At 26.6% G+C, this 20,484-nt stretch overlaps 11 protein-coding genes across 11 annotated transcripts; 8 read left to right on the forward strand and 3 right to left on the reverse strand.

Moving 5' to 3' along the window:
• Positions 1-32: 32 nt before the first annotated feature.
• On the forward strand, positions 33-2,345 carry T552_02058 (hypothetical protein). The gene is made up of 7 exons (XM_018370614.1): positions 33-471; positions 592-707; positions 756-1,095; positions 1,138-1,322; positions 1,375-1,666; positions 1,712-2,061; positions 2,104-2,345. Exons 1-7 carry the CDS (start codon positions 76-78, stop codon positions 2,297-2,299), a joined length of 1,875 nt encoding a protein of 624 aa, XP_018225498.1. The 5' UTR covers positions 33-75; the 3' UTR covers positions 2,300-2,345.
• Positions 2,346-2,875: 530 nt separating this feature from the next.
• On the reverse strand, positions 2,876-6,552 carry T552_02059 (hypothetical protein). The gene is made up of 15 exons (XM_018370615.1): positions 6,437-6,552; positions 6,306-6,388; positions 6,195-6,251; positions 6,039-6,145; positions 5,635-5,997; positions 5,311-5,585; positions 5,125-5,265; positions 4,753-5,083; positions 4,204-4,706; positions 3,918-4,160; positions 3,720-3,872; positions 3,494-3,677; positions 3,186-3,451; positions 2,967-3,143; positions 2,876-2,919 (listed from the first exon to the last, which is right to left on the reverse strand). Exons 1-15 carry the CDS (start codon positions 6,506-6,508, stop codon positions 2,896-2,898), a joined length of 2,979 nt encoding a protein of 992 aa, XP_018225499.1. The 5' UTR covers positions 6,509-6,552; the 3' UTR covers positions 2,876-2,895.
• A 389-nt stretch (positions 6,553-6,941) lies between these two features.
• T552_02060 (hypothetical protein) lies at positions 6,942-7,845 on the forward strand. The gene is made up of 5 exons (XM_018370616.1): positions 6,942-7,101; positions 7,148-7,253; positions 7,300-7,415; positions 7,465-7,558; positions 7,609-7,845. Exons 1-5 carry the CDS (start codon positions 6,986-6,988, stop codon positions 7,798-7,800), a joined length of 624 nt encoding a protein of 207 aa, XP_018225500.1. The 5' UTR covers positions 6,942-6,985; the 3' UTR covers positions 7,801-7,845.
• Positions 7,846-7,997: 152 nt separating this feature from the next.
• On the forward strand, positions 7,998-8,423 carry T552_02061 (hypothetical protein). The gene is made up of 2 exons (XM_018370617.1): positions 7,998-8,076; positions 8,126-8,423. The coding sequence occupies exons 1-2, from the start codon at positions 8,044-8,046 to the stop codon at positions 8,375-8,377; spliced, it is 285 nt and encodes a 94-aa protein (XP_018225501.1). The 5' UTR covers positions 7,998-8,043; the 3' UTR covers positions 8,378-8,423.
• Positions 8,424-8,705: 282 nt separating this feature from the next.
• On the forward strand, positions 8,706-10,308 carry T552_02062 (hypothetical protein). The gene is made up of 4 exons (XM_018370618.1): positions 8,706-8,838; positions 8,893-8,967; positions 9,077-9,967; positions 10,022-10,308. The coding sequence occupies exons 1-4, from the start codon at positions 8,752-8,754 to the stop codon at positions 10,265-10,267; spliced, it is 1,299 nt and encodes a 432-aa protein (XP_018225502.1). The 5' UTR covers positions 8,706-8,751; the 3' UTR covers positions 10,268-10,308.
• A 476-nt stretch (positions 10,309-10,784) lies between these two features.
• Positions 10,785-13,085, forward strand: T552_02063 (hsp90-like protein). Its single transcript, XM_018370619.1, has 2 exons — positions 10,785-10,888; positions 10,985-13,085. Exons 1-2 carry the CDS (start codon positions 10,832-10,834, stop codon positions 13,037-13,039), a joined length of 2,112 nt encoding a protein of 703 aa, XP_018225503.1. The 5' UTR covers positions 10,785-10,831; the 3' UTR covers positions 13,040-13,085.
• A 277-nt stretch (positions 13,086-13,362) lies between these two features.
• T552_02064 (hypothetical protein) lies at positions 13,363-14,635 on the forward strand (the record flags this gene model as incomplete). The annotated part of the gene is made up of 7 exons (XM_018370620.1): positions 13,363-13,433; positions 13,495-13,589; positions 13,635-13,762; positions 13,807-13,954; positions 13,998-14,272; positions 14,316-14,467; positions 14,509-14,635. 7 exons carry the CDS (start codon positions 13,363-13,365, stop codon positions 14,633-14,635), a joined length of 996 nt encoding a protein of 331 aa, XP_018225504.1.
• Positions 14,636-16,310: 1,675 nt separating this feature from the next.
• On the reverse strand, positions 16,311-17,650 carry T552_02065 (hypothetical protein). The gene is made up of 4 exons (XM_018370621.1): positions 17,417-17,650; positions 17,181-17,372; positions 16,728-17,135; positions 16,311-16,684 (listed from the first exon to the last, which is right to left on the reverse strand). Exons 1-4 carry the CDS (start codon positions 17,603-17,605, stop codon positions 16,352-16,354), a joined length of 1,122 nt encoding a protein of 373 aa, XP_018225505.1. The 5' UTR covers positions 17,606-17,650; the 3' UTR covers positions 16,311-16,351.
• An 8-nt stretch (positions 17,651-17,658) lies between these two features.
• T552_02066 (hypothetical protein) lies at positions 17,659-18,378 on the forward strand. Its single transcript, XM_018370622.1, has 3 exons — positions 17,659-17,736; positions 17,787-18,077; positions 18,126-18,378. Exons 1-3 carry the CDS (start codon positions 17,705-17,707, stop codon positions 18,283-18,285), a joined length of 483 nt encoding a protein of 160 aa, XP_018225506.1. The 5' UTR covers positions 17,659-17,704; the 3' UTR covers positions 18,286-18,378.
• Positions 18,379-18,382: 4 nt separating this feature from the next.
• T552_02067 (hypothetical protein) lies at positions 18,383-19,157 on the reverse strand. The gene is made up of 4 exons (XM_018370623.1): positions 19,108-19,157; positions 18,939-19,059; positions 18,802-18,888; positions 18,383-18,754 (listed from the first exon to the last, which is right to left on the reverse strand). Exons 1-4 carry the CDS (start codon positions 19,108-19,110, stop codon positions 18,429-18,431), a joined length of 537 nt encoding a protein of 178 aa, XP_018225507.1. The 5' UTR covers positions 19,111-19,157; the 3' UTR covers positions 18,383-18,428.
• An 82-nt stretch (positions 19,158-19,239) lies between these two features.
• T552_02068 (hypothetical protein) lies at positions 19,240-19,767 on the forward strand. The gene is made up of 2 exons (XM_018370624.1): positions 19,240-19,631; positions 19,673-19,767. The coding sequence occupies exons 1-2, from the start codon at positions 19,286-19,288 to the stop codon at positions 19,720-19,722; spliced, it is 396 nt and encodes a 131-aa protein (XP_018225508.1). The 5' UTR covers positions 19,240-19,285; the 3' UTR covers positions 19,723-19,767.
• Positions 19,768-20,484: the final 717 nt, after the last annotated feature.

The following is a 20,484-nucleotide window of genomic DNA, read 5'->3' on the forward strand; positions in this document are numbered from 1 at the left end:
ATATAAAAGTGATTAGTTTTTGGATTAAAAGAATAAAAATAAAGGGAAAAATAGCTTAATTTTTTATATTTAAATATGGCACAAAGTCAGTTTTTTAAGATATCTGGAAAACGGTTTATGCGGGTTTTTGGAGGAGCTACATTACTTAGTGCATCAGTATATTATTTTAGAAAAGAATATGTTAATGCAGATTCATTAAAAGTTGATATTCCGAATATTAATATGTTTTCAAAAATTTTGTCACGTGAAGAGCAAATAGAGAAGCTTAAATCACATTCTAAGAATGATGGTAGTGAATATGACCTTTTGATTATTGGAGGAGGAGCTACAGGAGCGGGATGTGCATTAGATGCTACTAGTAGAGGGTTAAAAGTAGCATTAGTTGAAAAGTATGATTTCTCTAGTGGATCAAGTAGTAAAAGTACAAAATTAGTACATGGAGGTGTACGATATTTGGAAAAAGCATTTAAGGTGTGATTTTTTAAATAAAAATTTTAAAAAGAGTTAATATAATAATAATTAATTAATATATTAGAAAAATGCATTATTTTTAAATATGATAAGTTTAATTTTTTACTAATATACAGTTAGACATTAGATTGGGATCAATATGTACTTTTACAAGAGGCTTTGCGTGAAAGATTAATTTTTTTATGTAATGCACCTCATTTAGCATTTGTTTCACCAATAATGATTCCTATTTATAAGTATATATAATTATTATTATTATTATTAATTATGTTTAAAATGTTTAGATGGTGGAAAGTTCCTTATTTTTGGGTAGGGGTTAAAATATATGATTTTCTTGCTGGCGATAAAAACATGAAATCATCTTATTTCTTAACCAAAGCGAAGACTTTGGAAAACTTTCCTATGTTAAAAACTAATGATTTGGCTGGATCTTTGGTATATTATGATGGCCAACATAATGATTCACGTACGAATATTGGTTTAATATTAACTTCCGTATTATATGGAGCAAATGTTGCAAATTATGTTGAAGTTTTTGAATTTAAAAAGAATGAGGATGGGAAGATTTGTGGAGCAGTTGTTAGAGATTGTTTAACCGGGGATACATGGACAATTGCTGCTAAAGTTTAATATCCATATTTATTTAAAATATTTTAACTTTAATAGGGTGTAATAAATGCCACAGGTCCTTTTGCGGATATTTTAAGAAATCTTGATTCTTCATTAACTCCGAAAATGCTATCTTTATCATCAGGAACCCATGTAATTCTTTCTGGACATTATTCTCCTCCTAATATTGGATTTATTAATCCTAATACATCTGATGGACGTGTGATTTTTTTCTTACCATGGTATTATTATATGGATATTATATATATGTGCGTGTGTGTTGACATTGTTTAGGCAAGGAAATACTCTTATTGGAACTACCGATTCTCCTACTAAAATTTCATTTGATCCTGCTCCTAAAGAAGAGGAAATTTCTTGGATTTTGTCTGAGATTAAAAAATACCTTAATCCTGAATTTATTATTAGGAGAGAGGATGTGCTTGCTGCTTGGTCTGGTATTAGGCCTTTGGTTCATAAATCTGGTTCAAATGATACAAGCAATTTAGTAAGAAGTCATATAATAGATGTCAGTGATAGTGGTCTTTTAACTATTTCTGGTGGAAAATGGACGACATATAGACGAATGGTAGATTTATTTGTTTTCTGTTTATTTATTTAATATCATTGATAGGCAGAGGATACTATTGATAGGGCTATTAAGGAATTTGATCTTAAACCTTTTTCCGCTAAATGTTTAACACAAAATATTCAATTAATAGGGGCTTCTGGATGGAGCGATACACTTTATATTTCTTTAATTCATAAATTTGGAATTGATTTAGATATTTCAAAATATTTGTCTGAAAGTTATGGTGACCGTGCTTCTTCTGTTCTTAATATGTCAGACTTTGCGGGAAAAAGGCGGAATGTTAGAGGAATTAGATTAAGTGATAAATATCCTTTTATTGATGGAGAAGTTCGTTATGCAGTCAGAATGGAATATGCTCAAACATGTTCGGATGTTTTAGCAAGACGAACGAGGTATATTTTTTAAACAATATTAAATAAATTAAACAAGTTTAGATTGGCATTCTTGGATGTTTTAGCGGCATTGGAAGCTCTGCCTAAAGTTATTGATATCATGTCTGAGGAATTAAACTGGTCTGAAACACGTAAAGAACTTGAATGGAAAAATACAATTAAATTTTTATGTTCTATGGGTCTTTCTGAAACAATGAAAAATTTAACAAGGGCTGATGTTGAAAATGGTAATTTTTAGGGATATAGATAATATTAATTATTTTTATTTGAAGTATATAATAGTTAAAAAGTATGACGAAAGTATGTAATTTGTAGTAAATTTTATGATATTATGTTGTAACTTTTGTTTTTATAATATCCGGATATGATTTAAAATGCAATTCTGCAAATTTTATTCATACTCACTGTGTTGATTTTATTTTTTTTTAGTTTATTTTCATTAACATTTTAAATAATTACTCTTGAATACTAATTTTTATATTATAAAATATTTTATAATTTTTTAAATTATAGTGATTTAAAAAATGAATACTTTAAAAAAGTATTTAGAAATTGTAATCTAAGATAAAATATGTTAGATTTAAAATATCATTTTTGAAAATAAAATATGTAATAGCTTTTAAATTCATAAGCTTGAAATCTATAGATTAAATATATCGGAATAGTCTAATTTATATTATATTTAGAATAAGATTATATTAAAATATATAACACTAGGAATTAACATATTTTTACTTCATTTTAATATTAGATATGCAATATTAAGCTAAATGCTGGTTGATTTAAAATACAAAGAGGAAATGATGAATTTATTGTTAAGAAAAAGATTGTATTTCATCTCAATTTATTAATAAAATTCTATTATTTTATCAGATTTTATGAAAATAAAAATGTTTTAGATTAACCTGAAAAAAGGTTTTAAATTGTTTTGCATTTAATTGTTTAAGTGCTTCAATATACTCTTTAGCGATTTCTTGAGGGATGTTTACTGATGGAAAATATATGTTGTATAAATATCTTTCGAATTCTGCTTCTTTTTTTTTAAATATTGTAAATTGAAGATTTGACATTTCACTTAATACCTAAAAAAATAAAAAAAAACTCTTAAGTTAATCTAAACCTACTATAATAGCCTGAGTGTCCCTTGGATTAAATGATTGCTTTGAAGGGACTTCAAAACAAAGAGAGGAAAGCGAATGAAATATAAATTGATCAAATCCAGGAACAACTTTTCTAGTTTTAATATCACTAATATGAGACTGATCAAATGCCCATGCATCAACCATTTTATTTAAAATAGAAAAGGCAATTTTTTCTGTAGAAGGATCCGATATATCAGCAGCAAAGTGGATTATACTTCGAAGGAAAGTTTCAAAATTTGGTTGATTAACTTTAAAAATCAATAAAAAATATTAAAGTATTAAAAACTTACTATCACTCACACAAACAGTATCCAAATCATTATTCATTAATGCAAGAACAAATTCAAGGTACTTTTTTTTGAGATCATTTTGAATAATAATGTCATCTGTTCCCTCTGTAAACTCATTAAGAGATTGGAAAATTTTATTTAAAAGAGGCATAAATAAACTATTTAATATATCATATATATTTGACTAATTTAATGTTAGTTATTGAAAATCTTCATATTTTAAAACCTTAAATTTATGAATAAGGAGACCAAGAAATGGAAGGAAATCGACTAATTCGGATGTTTTACTTTCTGATAATAATCCATTTATCAAACGTGGAAATTTAGGTAACACCTCTAAATCAAGTATGTTTGTTAATCGTGCAAAAGAGAAACGTGCCTGTTAAATAATGATTAAAAAATTAAAATATAATATGATATTAACCGCTTCTCTTATTATTTCTTTATGTTTTAATGCTTCTAAAGCAACGAGTATAAGCTCACATGCCTGTAAGAAGGTTTTTGAAATAGAATCTATAGAGGGAAATTCACGAGATATATCAGGAAATCCCTTTGAAAAATTGCCAATTGCCATAATAATATGGTAAATATATAAAACATTAACGTCATTATCCCTATCACTAGAAAGATATTTTTGAAAATCTGAAAAAAGAGGTTCGAGAATAGACTATTATAAAAATTAGACTTTACAAAAAAATATAGGATTAAACATAGGCCAAAGATATTTTCTTTTCTTTACTTATTGTTTTTGTAGATATAAGTAACCCTGCAGCTTCAAAAAGATAAAATGTGCTTTCAAATAAACCTTTAATAGGAGTAATATCAGTATCAATACCATTATTGATATTAGTCTCTGGCATAGGTTCTAGTTTTATAGTCAGTAAATCGCGAATAGCTTCTAATGTAGTTTCTGAGAAATTGTCTATCCTATTTGAAAGAAGACGAAGATACTTTAAAAATAAATAAGGTGCTCTTTTTTTTATATGAGTATCATGATGACGTAGCCCACGATGATCAAGCATAGTTTCAAGAACTTTAGGAATAAGTGAAGGTTGATATTCAAAAAATGATGCATATCGAACAGCAATTTCTAAATAATGAAGTTGAACAGATGGATGAGGATAAGACGATACTTCTGAATTTATTATCATTCCAAGTAATTGTCCTAATACAGTAGGCGAATCATTATCATTATTATTTATATATGTGAAAACTTTTGTATATTTAGATTAGAAATATTAAATTCGTTATTAATATACCTTTTAAACCTTCTCCAAATGAAAATACCTCATACAAAATAAGTTCTAAATGTCTCCAATCCGCTTCTGAAAATGCTTTTTCTAACCCATTTGTGACTAAATGTAGAATGCAATTACAATAAAGATTATAATCAATAGAACTTATCATATCTTGAAAAGTATGAAGTTTTTTCCTCATTTCTAGAAACTCAGCATATTCATATGTTTTCCTATCATTTAACCAATCTAAAGATTGATCGTATTTTGTTTTCATAATCAAAGTATTTAAAATAGGTTCTAATATATTTTTTCGAGAAGACTCTATTTCTCCTACTTTCTTTTGTTTCCGGAACTAATATTAATTAGAAACATAAATATCAAGTTAATTTTAACCAAAGTCAATAATTCTGTTAATGCTGGAAAAACTGCCGATGAGGTATTATCATATTCATCAGAAAGAAATCGTAAAAGAAAAGGAATTGTGTTAAAAAGAAGTGCATCTGCTTTTAAATAGGCCTCTTTTGATAACGAATTCTATTATTAATGGTTAGTATGTATTTATTTAATAAAATTATTCACATCGCCAAATATGCAAATAAGTTCAATAATTTGACAATTGATAAGTCTTGCAAGATTCTCAGTAAAATCTGTATCTTCATTCAAATTTAGTTTATTTATGTGATCTACAATATTAAGTAAGAATATAAGTTCAAGTTTATCGAGATATTTCATTTTTTTGCTGATAATTTCGACCAAAGTTTCACATGCTATATTACGAAGTTGTTTGTCACCCAAAAGTCCAAAAACAAAAGTCATGTATGAATTATTAACAATCAAAGATATATCAATCCATGCTAGTCTTGTAAATTTATTTGATTTACTTATTTTTTCAAATTAACTTACAAATATATTTACCCACTACTTTCATACAAAGCTCGACAATATTTTTATTTATTTGCTGATATTCAATCATAAGTCTATACCATGAGTCCGTTAAATGATGTATATCATTTTGACGAATCTTGTTTTTAAGACTATTATTTCTATGAAGCTCATCGGGCTTTCTAGGTATTTGTTGATCTGCAATTTCTTCATGAATAGAAAGAAGAATTTTAAGATAGAATTCAGTAGCTTCTGGGCATGTTTTTCCTGTTTGTGATGAATCTTGTATAAGAGAAAGAATATCCGCAAAAAATGATGACCATGATGTAGTATATAATGTAATGAATACCAATGAGAAAAAATGCGAAAGTTTATTACGTAAAACTAAAATCGTTATAAAAAATGTTATAATTTAGATGTTTTACAAGGTGGATCTATAGTTTTTAACCCTATTAGAGAAAACTCTTGTCTAATCCATTCTAACATTTGGTTTTTTATAAAGTCCAGTGATTCTGGCGTTAATTCATTAATCCTATTATTAAATATAAATTTTTCATATTAAAATTTAAAAAAATTAATACCTTGATTTAATAGCATACTCCAGAACTTGTAATGAAAAAAGTCTTATCTCCTCTGATCTATTTACAAAAAATATCAATCAATCTTATTCATTATATATTTCTAAAAATTACTTTTTAGGTATTTTTGTAAAAAGTGTAAGACATATTTGCCATCCTTCTGGACAATTCTTTACTTGATCACAAAATTCAATAGCCTAATATTAATTAATATAATAGTAATAATTATAGATTTCCATAAAAGCTTGTTGTTTTAAAGAAATATCTGCGTCCGGCTGAAATACTATTTTGATTGCTTGATCAATACTTTCCTCCATTCAATCCTTTATATTATATTTTCCTCTATATCTTCTGCCAATATATTGTTCTAATTTCTTTAAATACTTTTGATAATAATAATTTAAATGAATTTTGATCTCTATCTATCTATATATATATATCTATATATCTATATATTTTTATATATAGATATATAGATATAGCACTGAATATGGTTCAAAATATATATATATTTAAGTGTTATATTTCTTATTAAAAATGTTGTCTTCCAAAAAATATTTCAAAAACTAAAAGCTTTTTTCTAGTAGTTTTTAAGCGTTTCGGAAAATGAGGGTTCAAAACAATAAAATTTGTTGATATTTAATCAATAAAAATAATTAAATAAAAGGGATTTTTATAAAATTATTGTATTTAAGCAATTTAAATTATTTTTTTATTTATTTTGGGTTAATATTGGATATAAAGTTTAAGTGAATATTGTATATATTTGGTTTCGAAAAAATTGGAGGGTTAATATGGAAACAAGAAAAAATAACGAGGAGAAACCTGAATGCTTAAAAAAAGGGCTGCGTGCGCAGCGCTTACAAGATCTTTTAGATAAGTCATTGGGGCAAACGATTAAAGCATGTAGGTAAGATTTAGAAATAAAGATGATATTTAAATGTTTATATATATAGTTATGAGCAGATTGCAAAATGTTTTCCTACATTAGCTAAGAACTCACCAGAAGTTCTTAAAAATGTTCATGAGCAGGTTATTTCATTTTTAAGAAGTTCGTGTGATGTATTTTATAAAATAACGATTAAGAAAATATATTTACTAGAAATAGAGGGAATTTTCAATTATATTTGAGGAGAGAGATGTAATTTCTAGATTAAATGATCTTGATGGACTTATAAATGATGCGAAATCTCGTCAAGAAAGGGGAGATCCGTCAACTGTTTTGTAAGAATACGTAATTTTAAATTGTAGTAAAATTAAATGTTTATTTTAGATCAGCTTTTCTATCTCCAGAGCATATTATTAATTCATATCTTTATCCTCTTATGGTAAAAGAGCATTCGGTATTAAAAAATCAGTTAGAAACTGTATTTTTTTTTCATTTTTATTTTATATTTAATATTAACTATATTTTTAGATACAAGCGCAAAATGATAATTTTTATGAAAAAATATCTTCTCAACGTGAAGAAATAATGCAATTAACTACTTTTATGAAAAAAACAATCGAAGAATTGGATCTTGCTGTACAACGTTCTATTCAAACACCTATACAAACTCTTCAAACGCAAATGGATGAAATTGTTCCAATTCTTCAGGCTGGATTATAGCCTTTATCGATATTATCTGCTTTTTTTATTATTTTAATACTTTTTCATGTTTTGTTTAAACATTGTTTTATTATAGCATTAAAACTCATGTATATATCTACGTAATATTTTGTAAATCATTTTATATTCATAATTTTAGTTGTCTTTTCCTGTTTTTTTTTTTATATTTTTCTTTATAATTGTTTACTTCGTCCGATGACAGGTCAAAATCATAAATGAAACTAGTTTCATTAAAAACCTTCTATGGCATCTTTAATAAAGCCTCATATATCTCAGGTAAACCTTTTAAATTTCACTATAAATTCACTACTAATTTTACAATTAGGAGCTTCTACTCCAATCTGAAATTTCATCTTTAGCTTCTGTATCATCAAAGGATCAGTTTTTGCAAAAAATCGAGGAACTCTTGTTTCTTAATGCTGCTCAAATGGAGCATCAACGCTTTAAACTATCTGAACGTAAATCAAATGAAATGTATGAATTAAGTTTTAGAGCACGCTTAGAGCGCGCTGAAAAACGTCGTTATGTTAGTCAGGATGCAGAATTGAGTTGCAAAAAATACAATAAAATACATTAACAATACTATAACTGTAGATTTCTGTTGCTATTTTATATATTGTAGGTTTTAACTTTTAAAAAATAACCTTTCTAATTTATTTTTTTAATGTTTTTTTAATATTCAGGTTATTATATATTGTTTTCATTATATTCATAATGTCTTATTTTTTTCTTCTCTATTAACCGTTATATACGTCAACTCACAAATCATTTATATTTATTTATTTTTATTATTATTTAGTTCTGTTATATATATATATACTGTTGATTGCCTTGTTATATAGATCTGCTCCATGATAGGGCTAACCCCTTTGCCTTTTAGCTATTGTTTTTTAATTGAGATGTAATTTAAATAATACAAAAATTTATAACATATTTTAATATAAGATCAGCATGGAGAAGCTGTCTTTAGATGAGGTTGGATGGTTTTTTGTTCAAGAATATTATACATTTTTAAATAAAGAGCCTAGAAGACTTCATGTAAGTAATTTTTCAAAAAAAAAAGGTAGTTAAGCAATTATTTATTGTTTATAGTGTTTTTATACTAAGAAAAGCACATTTGTTCATGGGAATGAGGGTGAAGTTGTTAAGCCATGTTCTGGACAGCAGGTGTGTATTTTGAAAAAATAAGAATAAAAGAAAAATATTATAAAAGTTGTTACATGTTATTTAATTATTTGAGTGTTATATAATTAAGAGTTAACATAAGTATTTTTAGGAGATTCATGAGAAAATTCTTGAACTTGGATTTTCAGATTGTAAAGTTCTTGTTTCCAATGTTGATTCTCAGGCATCGGCTAGTGGTGGAATTGTGATTCAAGTTTTAGGTGAAATGAGTAATTGTGATGGACCTAGTCGAAAATTTGCACAAACGTTTTTTTTAGCAGAACAGCCTAATGGATATTTTGTTCTTAATGATATTTTTCGATATCTTAAGGAAGATATAGATGATGTTAAATTATGTGATGGAGAATGTCATTCATATTCCTTGGATTTTAGGAATGATATGTTACCATCATGTCTTGATATTAATGATAAGACTCCTCATGTACCAGAAGAGAAATTTTCAAATATATCCATTCTTTCTCATGATAATAATTCTAATTTTCAATCTAATCAGATTTGTACAATTACCGAACCTTCACAGGAGCTTACTTCTGTTGTTTCAGTAACTGATGGCCACCATGAAATTTCTTATGAAAAACAGCCTTTGGTTTCTTCATCCGAAAAAATATCTTCAATTGAACATATACCTAGCTGTGTACAAAACAGTTCTTTTAACGCTTTAGAATCACAATCTCCTATTTATGAATCATCGACAATATCTAGACCTAAGACTTGGGCAGATCTTTTTGATAAACCACCCGTTCATGAAAACAAAAAAGCACCTTCTATAGCCAAACCGGTAACTATTTATTCGCAACCTGCTTCACCTCTTGAACGTGCTCCTGCTCGTTCTGTCTCAGGTAATTTTATTATTATTATTCTTGATTTTTATTTTTTGTATGTTTTTGTAAAAAATGTTAAGGATAGAATTTCTGAAGAAGATCTAAGACAAGCTTTATCTAAGTTTGGGATTGTTCATTGTATCGAACTTAAAAGAGAAAAGGTTGATTTATATCTATCTATCTATCTATCTATACTTATATATTAATATTAATAGAATTGTGCTCTTGTTTATTTTGAAACTGCTGCTGCAGTTGCTTCTGCAATTGCTGCAAGTTCAGTAAAAATTAATAAGGATACTATATTAATTGAAGAAAGAAGAAATAACTATGATAGAAGTAGAAATATTAATGGAGAACGTCGTACGACTGGACGAGAATATACAAAATATAGCGATGAAAAAAGAATAGGTAATGATAGACGTGGATATGTAAATAAAGATAAAGGACATGATAAGAGATAATCATTTTTTATGTATCATTTAAACTGCTATACATGCCATTATATATTATTTTTTTATATAAGAGAGTATATATGTATATATACTTTTTTGTGCGTATTATATATTTTTATATCTTTCTAATCTTGTATATAATTATCAAAATTAAATTTTTATATAGAAATATTTTATTTAAAACTATTTTATCTTATAAATATCTTTTATTAAAAAATACTTGAATCTATAAATATTATAATCCTTATCTATCTCTTTGTTTATATGTTATCTGGTGACTATTTATTAATTATATAAACAAATACTATATTTATATATATTATTATTCCTATTGATACATTAATTTCTATAAAACTAGATAAAATCTATTTCTAATATGTATTCTTTATTTTTTAATTTATTTAATTTATTTTTTTATCTTTTTTCTGCTATTTGGTTATCCAGATTGCTAGATGTTTCGAGCAAGTTCTAACCTAACCCGACTTGTATGGATCCTTGGAGAAAGTTATAAAAGGACGCGGAGAACTGAAAATCAACTCGATAAAGACAATATAGAAGAAATTGGTAAGAACAATGGCACAAGTTGAAGAGTTTCAGTTTCAAGCAGAGATTTCTCAGTTAATGAGTTTGGTATGTAAATAAAAGAGTCTATTTGAATGAAACAACGTTTCATTCAAATAGATTAGCAAATATATTAAGTTATTTTATGATATTAATCGGTATTAGATCATTAACACTGTATATTCTAACAAAGAAATCTTTTTGCGTGAACTTATTTCCAATGCATCAGATGCGTTAGATAAGATTAGATATCAATCACTTTCAAATTCATCAGTACTTGATACTGAAAAGGAACTTTTCATTCGTTTGATTCCAGATAAACAAAATAAAGTCCTATCTATTCGTGATTCAGGCATTGGTATGACGAAGGCGGATCTTGTTAATAATCTTGGGACTATCGCTAAGTCAGGAACAAAGGCATTTATGGAAGCTGCTATGAGTGGTGTTGATATTTCTATGATTGGACAATTTGGTGTTGGGTTTTATTCTGCATACCTTGTTGCCGATAAGGTTCAGGTTATTTCAAAACATAATGATGATGAGCAGTATATTTGGGAGTCTTCTGCTGGTGGAAGTTTTACAATAAGAAATGACACAGAAAATCAACCTCTTGGTCGTGGAACAGAGATTCGTCTTTTTATGAAGGAGGATCAGCTGGAATATCTTGAAGAAAGAAGAATTAAAGATATTGTTAAAAAGCACTCCGAATTTATCAGTCATCCTATTGGTCTTGTTCTTACGAAAGAGGTTGAAAAGGAGGTTTCTGATGATGAGGCCGAAGAAATTGATGTCGATACTGATGCTGATAAAGCTACTAAGATTGAGGAAGTAGATGACGTGTCTGAAAAGAAGGAGAAAAAGGTTAAAAAGATTAAAGAATCAAAGCAGGATCTTGAGGAACTTAATAAGACTAAGCCTTTATGGATACGTAATCCTTCTGATATTAGTACGGAAGAATATGCATCTTTTTATAAAGCATTGTCAAATGATTGGGAAGATCATCTTGCTGTTAAGCATTTTTCGGTTGAAGGTCAACTTGAATTCCGTGCTATTCTTTTTGTTCCAAGAAGAGCGCCATTTGATCTTTTCGAGTCCAAGAAAAAGAAGAATAATATCAAGTTATATGTTCGACGTGTCTTCATTACTGATGATTGTGAGGACTTAATTCCTGAATGGCTTTCCTTTATTAAGGGTGTTGTCGATTCCGAAGATCTTCCTCTTAATTTGTCTCGTGAGATGCTTCAGCAGAATAAGATTCTTAAAGTTATTCGCAAAAATATTGTCAGACGTACTTTGGATCTTATATCTGAGATTTCCGAAGACAAAGAGAATTTTACCAAGTTTTATGAAGCATTTGCCAAGAATCTTAAATTGGGTATTCATGAAGATTCTCAGAATCGTGCAAGACTTGCTACTTTCCTCAGGTTCCCTTCTACCAAGTCTGGTGACGAGCCAACATCATTAAGTGATTACATTACAAGAATGCCTGAAGTACAAAAGAACATTTATTTCATTACTGGCGAGTCTTTAGCTTCTGTGTCATCCTCCCCATTTCTGGAAATCTTTAAGCGGAAATCCTTTGAGGTTTTGTTCATGGTGGATCCTATCGATGAATATGCAGTTACTCAGTTGAAAGAATATGAAGGGAAAAAGCTAGCTAATATTACTAAAGAAGGGCTAGAAATTGAAGAAACCGAGGAAGAGAAGAAAGCACGTGAAGAAGAAACTAAGCAATATGATGAATTATTGCAACATGTTAAGGAAATTTTAGGCGATAAAGTCGAAAAAGTTGTTTTATCCTGTCGTATTACTGATAGTCCTTGCGTTTTAGCTACTGGACAATTTGGTTGGAGCGCAAATATGGAGCGAATCATGAAAAGCCAGGCTCTTCGGGATCCAAGTATGTCTTCTTATATGGCATCTAAAAAAACAATGGAACTTAATGCTAACCATCCTATTATCAAGGAGTTGAAAGCTAAAGTTGCCGCTGATAAGAATGACAAAACCGTTAAAGATCTTGTGGTTTTGTTATTCGAGACGTCTCTTCTTACATCTGGATTCTCTCTTGAAGAGCCTTCAAATTTCGCTTCTCGTATTACTCGATTAATTTGTGTCGGACTGGGTATTGATGATTTTACCGAGGTTAAAGATGAAGAGATGCCTGCTCTTGAGGATGCTACTACTAATGATACTACTTGCAACTTGGAGGAAATAGATTAGGTCGAATCAGAATTGATGCAAAAATTGCTCTTTTTTTTGCTGTTAAGAGTATTCTTTGGCTACAAAGATGTGCATAATTTTATCGAGATTTAAAAATTAGTATATTTAGTTTATAAATTTTGGTAGATTTTTATAGATTAGAAAATATATTTGACCATTCTATATTTTTGCTTCAAAATTCTTATTCCTTCTATTGTGTTTTTAAATACGAATTCCATCATTTTCTTGATCTTTTAAATATATTTTAAATTTTAGAATAGTCGAATATAAAAAATTATGTATCTTATTAAGATTTATATTTTTTAATTAAACTACTGGATAATATGGATTTTCTGGATCTTGATGCTGATGCCAGAGTTCAGTCCACAAATGATGATGCATTAAGTAGTAAATGGTAGGTTGGTTTATACATTTTAAATATTTAATTATATTATAAAATTTAATTGGTATTTTAGGTCTGCTGTACAAGCAGGATATTTTGATGATCCTTATATTAAATATATGATAAAAGATAAAATAAAAGTAAAAAAGCCTCCAATTATCAATAGGGGTATTAGTAGAGTTATTTATAATGGTATTTTTGGTTAATTTTCAGGTACTTATATAAGAACAATGGTTATTGATAAATTCATAAATTCGTTTTTGGAATTTGTAAATCCTTTAGAAAAAAAGCAGATTATTTCATTTGGCGCTGGATTAGATACAAGATATTTTAATATTATGGTAATTTATGTATTTTTTTAAGAATATCATTCAAGGGTATAAAGTCGGCTTTAGGCAAAACTACAAACTTTATTTTCCATGAATTGGATTTTTCTGCAGTTACTCAACGCAAAGTATCTATTATTTCTAAAACTCAAGTACTTCTTGATATTATTAAATCATCATGTGATACACCTGATGATTTAGAAATAAGTATAGAAATAGTAAGAGAAAAAAGGATTCTGATTTCAAAAAGATTTACATGATGGGACTATATTATCACCGAGTTATTGTATTCATCCAATTGATTTGAGAACTCTCACATCAATACCTTTACCTTCTAAAATTGATAGTAATCTTCCAACGCTTATATTATCTGAATGTTGTCTGGTATATCTTGAGCCTCAGGAAGCGGATCAATTGATGCAATGGTCTGTAAATACATTTTCTTCTAAAGGATTGGGAATTGTTATATATGAGCCTATTAAAAATTTTGATTTATTTGGTAAAATGATGGTTAAAAATCTTGCAGTAAGCTTCTATCTTTATTTTTAATATATTCTTAAGAATTTAGTCTAGAGGGATTAGTTTTAAGACTTTAGATAAGTATTCGACGATAGAAAAGCAATGTGATAGACTTTCTAATCTTGGATTTACTAATTATCAAAATGCTGTTACTATAAAACAAATTTATGATGAATGGCTTGATTATTATGATAAAATGAGGTAATATATATATATATATATTAAATCAATAATCTATTAAGAATTTCGAAAGTAGAACTTCTAGATGAAATAGAAGAATGGGATTTGCTTGCAAGTCATTATTGTGTCGTATGGGGATGGAAAGATGAACATGAAAATAATTATTTTAATGAATGGGGTAAATTCTAATTTAAAGTTTATGTTTAATTATTACATTGAATATCTGATACCTATATTTATTTAAATTTATTTCCATCTCAAAAATAAAGATGAATTCATAAGGAAAATACGTTATTATTAACAATATTTTACAATAGATAATGAATGAAGATAAGGAATTTGTTGGATTTTTGTATGAGGATTTCTATAGTTATTATTTTGAATGATCTGATAATAATAAGTATAAAAAAGAAATGACAGAAGATATGTTTTTGGGATAAAAAAAAGTCATGAAGGTCAAAAATTGAAGATAAATATATAAAAATATCTTATTAAAGAACATTTTGGATGTTTTATGATGTATTAGATTCTTTCAAAAATACCTAATCCTATTCCTTGGCCTTCTAAAGAGTAATATTATTTAAGAAATTATCAAAAATCTCTTGATTATATTAATGATCTTTTAAAGTCTAAGGATCCTAATCTTAAAGGCTATTATGAACTTTATGAAAGAGGGAAAACAAATGAATTATTTAAGAAATAAGTGTCTTGAAAAGCTATTGTTAACTTAGTCTTAATAATAAGCTTAAGTATGGAATTAATTTTATTATTTTTTAAAACGACACTTGTATATGTTTTATATTTATTATATAATAATGATTTTATAAGGTAAAATAAACTGTTTTTACCATCTTTTTTTATTATTGAATTTTTAGAATTTAATATAAGTTTATCTTTTTTATAAAGTATTTTTTATAGAAATAAAGTGTAAATGAATGTTATATTTGTAAATGATTGATAATTAATAAATATATTAATTATAGCTTTTTAATAATTATACTTATTTTTAAAATTAAATTTAATGGTTATGGGTTAAAATAATTAGATATAATATTAATTTTTTGTTAGATAATAATTTTGTTTTACATTATATTTAAATAATATATTGATAATAAAAATAAAAGTCTTTTATTCTGAATTTTGGTAATAAGTTGATTTTTATATTTTTTTGAAAGATGGAATTAATGATTTTGCATTAATGGAATTTTTGGTTTTTTTTAAATTTTAAAATAGAATTTTTATAGTTACTTTTGTAGATAAATAATATAATTTTAATATGTACAGTATTAGAATCATTAAATTTAAGATTTTGATCACAAAATATCTTATAAATATTTTTAAACAGTTATGAAATTAAAATTTATATTCATAATTTTTATATTTATTAGTAATTATGAAGATACTATATTTGTTATAGCTCAATTAATTGTTTTATTTATATATTCTTAATTTTATTAATTTCAAATAAAGAATAAAAATAAGATTTAAAGTTATATAATTTAAATATAATGTAAAATTCAGAAATTAATATTTAAAAAATAAATTGTTAATATTTTGATTAATAATATAATTGAAAATCATGTTTTAGATGCCTTTTTATATTTAAAAAAGTGAATAACTTATATTTCTAAAAGTTACCTATTAATATGATAGATTTAATTTTTATAGCAAAAAAGTGTATATTTAATAAAGTATATTAATGAATTAAAGAATTTAGGTACATATAAATAAAATTACACGAATATAAAATGATTAGAAATTCTATCCTATTATTTTAAGAGTGCTTTTTTTGGAATTATATATATCCTTAGAATATATCATTTAAAGTCACTTGTATATTTTTCTCAAAATATTTCAAATAGAATTCTTATACAGATGGAATTTGAAAAAAAGAATTTAATTATTTTAAATTATTATATCAGAATGATAGCTTTTTATATGTCTTTTTAGATCATAATCCTTTAAAAATTGCCATTTACATCCCTGAACAAGACATGAAATGTCTCTTCCAGTTCCTGAATAATCGAATCCTGTTAAAAGACTTACTGGACTAATTTTAGTTGGTACTTTTGAATTTATCTTTTTTGTATCATTTTCTTCGAATTGATTATGAACATGTAATTGGTGTGCTATCAATAACTTTTTGTATCCAAACTTCATGTCACAGTTATCAATATTACATACAAATTCCTTTTTATGTTGATGAACAATTTCGATATGTTTTTGAAGGGCAAAAGACTATGATTTTTAATAATATATATAAAATATACAAAAATATTACCCTCGTAAAACCTTTCTGGCAATTATCTATAGAACAATGATATAATCTCCTTTCTTCTAAACTTTTTTCATGAACTTGTAAATGAATTTTTAATTGAGTATTTGACGTAAATTTCTTATTACATATTTTACATATCACTGAATGATCATTTTTTAAATGTTTTTGTAATAATGATAACTTCGAAAACCCCTCTTTTTGATCACAATCTTCTATTTCACAGAAATAGCTTGCAACTGGTACATGAATACGAGATATATGAGAGTTAAGTTTAGATCCTGTGTCAAATGACTTTTTACATTCTTCATATTTACAAAGAAACGGTTTTTTATGTGTATGTGTGTTAGCAATATGGATCAAAAGCTGATGATGTTTATGAAATTCCGCTTCACATGGCGGATATTTGGTACACTAATAAAATGAACAAATCTTCACCAAAAAAAAATATATAAAAACCTTATAAGGCGTCTCTCTAAGATGAATAGCTTCATGTCTCTTTAAATGCTGGTTTGTATTAAACCTCGCCATACAGTCTTTAAATTTACAAAAATATGGTCTCTCATTAATATGTGAATGAATATGCGCTTTCAAATGCGACTTTCTAAAAAAAGCCTTTTCACACCCTTTATAGTTACATACAAATGGTCTCTTTTCCTTATTAATTCATGTATAATATTCATCTTATATACTACCTCTCCCGTATGTGATCTTATATGTTCCTCGATACGACATGGCTTAGAATAGGCCTTATTACACCCTTCAAATGTACACTTATATGTCTTTTTCTGCCTCTTTTTATCCTCTTTTTCCTCTTCATTTGGCCTCTTCGCCTCTCTATTTTTTTCCTCCAATTTTTTAACAAAGTCTATTTCTAAAAACATTTCTTAAGATTTTTATATTTTTTATTAAACTTATTAAAAATATTTTTACCCCCATTATTTTTACGGATATCATGTCTTTTTATTAAAAAATCGTTTAAAATGTCGGATTATGGGAGAGATGACGGGAACAGGTCTGGTTGTCCTATATTTCTCGTAAAATAGATTGGTTAATGTTATATAGATATGACTTTGATGAACCAACATTAGAAGATGAAGACTTTTTACCGTTGCCAGATGAGGGAATTGATGAGAGTTTAGATGAGATAAATGAGGAGGAGATTGGTGGGACGATGGGGGAAAATGGTCCGGGTGACCATGAAGTGGATATGATGGAGGGTAATGAGTCGAGAACCAGGTTTTCAGGAAGCCGAGGAAAAGGAAAGGCAGTTCTTCCAGAAAACAGGGTGACGACGCCGTATATGACGAAGTATGAGAAGGCGAGAATTTTGGGTACACGTTCTCTTCAAATAAGGCAAATAAGAAGAAATTAAACGGGAGTGTTATGGATTAACACATGTAGTATGAACGCACCGGTATTAGTAGATCTAGAGGGGGAGACCGATCCTTTACAGATTGCTATGAAAGAGCTAAGTCAAAAGAAAATACCATTACTTGTTCGAAGATATCTTCCGGATGGGAGTTATGAAGATTGGGCAGTAAGCGAATTAATTACAGAGTAAATGATGATATTTAAGGAAAAAAAAACAGAATGTAATATAGAAAGAAGAAGTTGAAAATAGGAAATTGTAAATAAATAAAAGGAATGCATGGTTATAATTATGTAAATAGGTAAAATAAATAAACAACTATAATTTTGGTTAAGTTAATTTTTTTTATCTTCTAATCCAGCAAGAGCATCGACTAGATCTTGGTATTGAACAAAATTTCCATTGACAAACCTTTTAAGAGCGTTATCTACTTGTTGTTCAGACATTCTTGAGCCCATAGTCATAAGAGCGTCTTTTAAGTCATATAAGTTCACTTTTCCGGAATTATCTTCATCAAAAGTTTGAAATGCTTTTATAATATCTTCTCTTTGAGATATTTCTGAAAGATGCATTGAAAAAAATGTAAGATAAGTTGCAAAATTCAAAGGACTTGGCATAAGACTTAACATATATGAAAGATCTGATGATGTTGGATTTTGACCTTTAAATTTCTTAATCCTCAAAAAATATCATCTACCTATATATTACCTAAAGAAACAAACATTGCTTCAAGATCTTCCTTAGTGATTATACCATTTCCATCCTTATCTAACAAAGTAAATGATTCTTTAAATTCTAAATAATATTAATTAAAAAAATAAAATATATAACTATTCCAAATTCACCATTGATCTGTGCTGACGTTAACTGTGTAAATACACCTGATGATGAACGTGTTTTTAATTGATGAGTTGGTGAGTTATAATAATCATTTGAATATGATTTTCGTAGATTTTCTTTATTTTCCTATAGATTATTGTCTTAATACTTTTAACTGTTTCTTATATTAAATACCATTATTTTTCTTTAATATTTAAACTATTTGTTTCTAAAGTTTACTGTTATATTTATATATTGGACTTTAAGAAATATTAACGTCGTTTTATTATTTTAATGCTTTGAAAATAAGAAAATGAGTAAATGGAGGGTTTGCAGTACTTTAGGATTTAATTTAAGTCTTTACAGCTATAAAATGAGTTTATTTTGTTTTCATAAGACATCAAATTTTGAAATAAAACGATGTGATAAGTGGGTTAGATTTATGACGACACATTCTACAATTAATAAGAAAGAAACAAAATTAATGAAGAGATTTTTTAGTTCAAACATTATATTTATTGTACTTCTTATTATTTTGGGATCTCAAGCGAATAATATTTTATTTATTAAGCAGGAGTTTAATGAATTTGAAGCAGAAATAGATGCTAAAATATCTCATTTACGAGATATTATTGATCGTATTCAGAAAGGAGAAAATCTGGATATTTCTAAGGAACTCGGTACAGGAGTTGATGAAAAGGAAAAAGAATGGTTTAAAGGTAAAATTTTATGTTTTATAGAAAATGAATTTATTTTTAAGTTATAGAACAAGTAATTAATCAAGATGAGCGATGGGAACGAATTAAATAAAAAAGAGGGGAAAGAATTGATTATAATATTAAAATCGAGGACTTTTTTATGTATAAGTTTTAATTATTTAACTATTATTTGTCATTTGGGTGTTTTGTAAATATTTGGGATTTAAAATGCTTTTCTTAAGTATTTCTAAAGTTTTGAGCATTATTTATAGTTATTAATTTTATAATATTTTGTTAAAATTAATATTCTTTCATAGTCGATGTTATAAGATAGATAGGAATTTCTGAAAAGTTTTCATTATGTTTGTAATATTTAGGAAATAATATTTAAAAAGGTTATATATAAGTAAGTTAATAATATTATATTTTTGCAAGTTTTATCTATTTAATAGATATTAATATATAAAAAAATGCTATTGATTTGAAATACAAAAATTACAATTATTAAAAATAGTTGTGTTATTATAAAGATATGTATTCAAGGTATATTTAGCATTTTGGATATATTTTTTGTAAGTATTAATTATTAAAATAAGTATTATTAAAATAAGTATACATATTAATTTTTTGTTATAGGTTAAATTTCATAGATAAAATTAGAAATATTAGAGATATGAGTATATAGTAGAAATATGTAAAAAAGTAAATTACAGAATTTAATATAGTCTCTAAAAAAAACTCTATATCTTATTATGCAATTGAGTATTTAGGAAAAATGAATGTAGATAATGAGCATAAATACAAATATATATATATATAAGTGTTGGCAGAACTGATTTCTAACCTTTTAACAAATCGAGGCCAGTGCCCAGTA

Source organism: Pneumocystis carinii (genome assembly GCF_001477545.1).
Source record: "Pneumocystis carinii B80 chromosome Unknown supercont1.9, whole genome shotgun sequence".
In the NCBI taxonomy this organism is placed as follows: Eukaryota; Fungi; Ascomycota; class Pneumocystomycetes; order Pneumocystales; family Pneumocystaceae; genus Pneumocystis; species Pneumocystis carinii.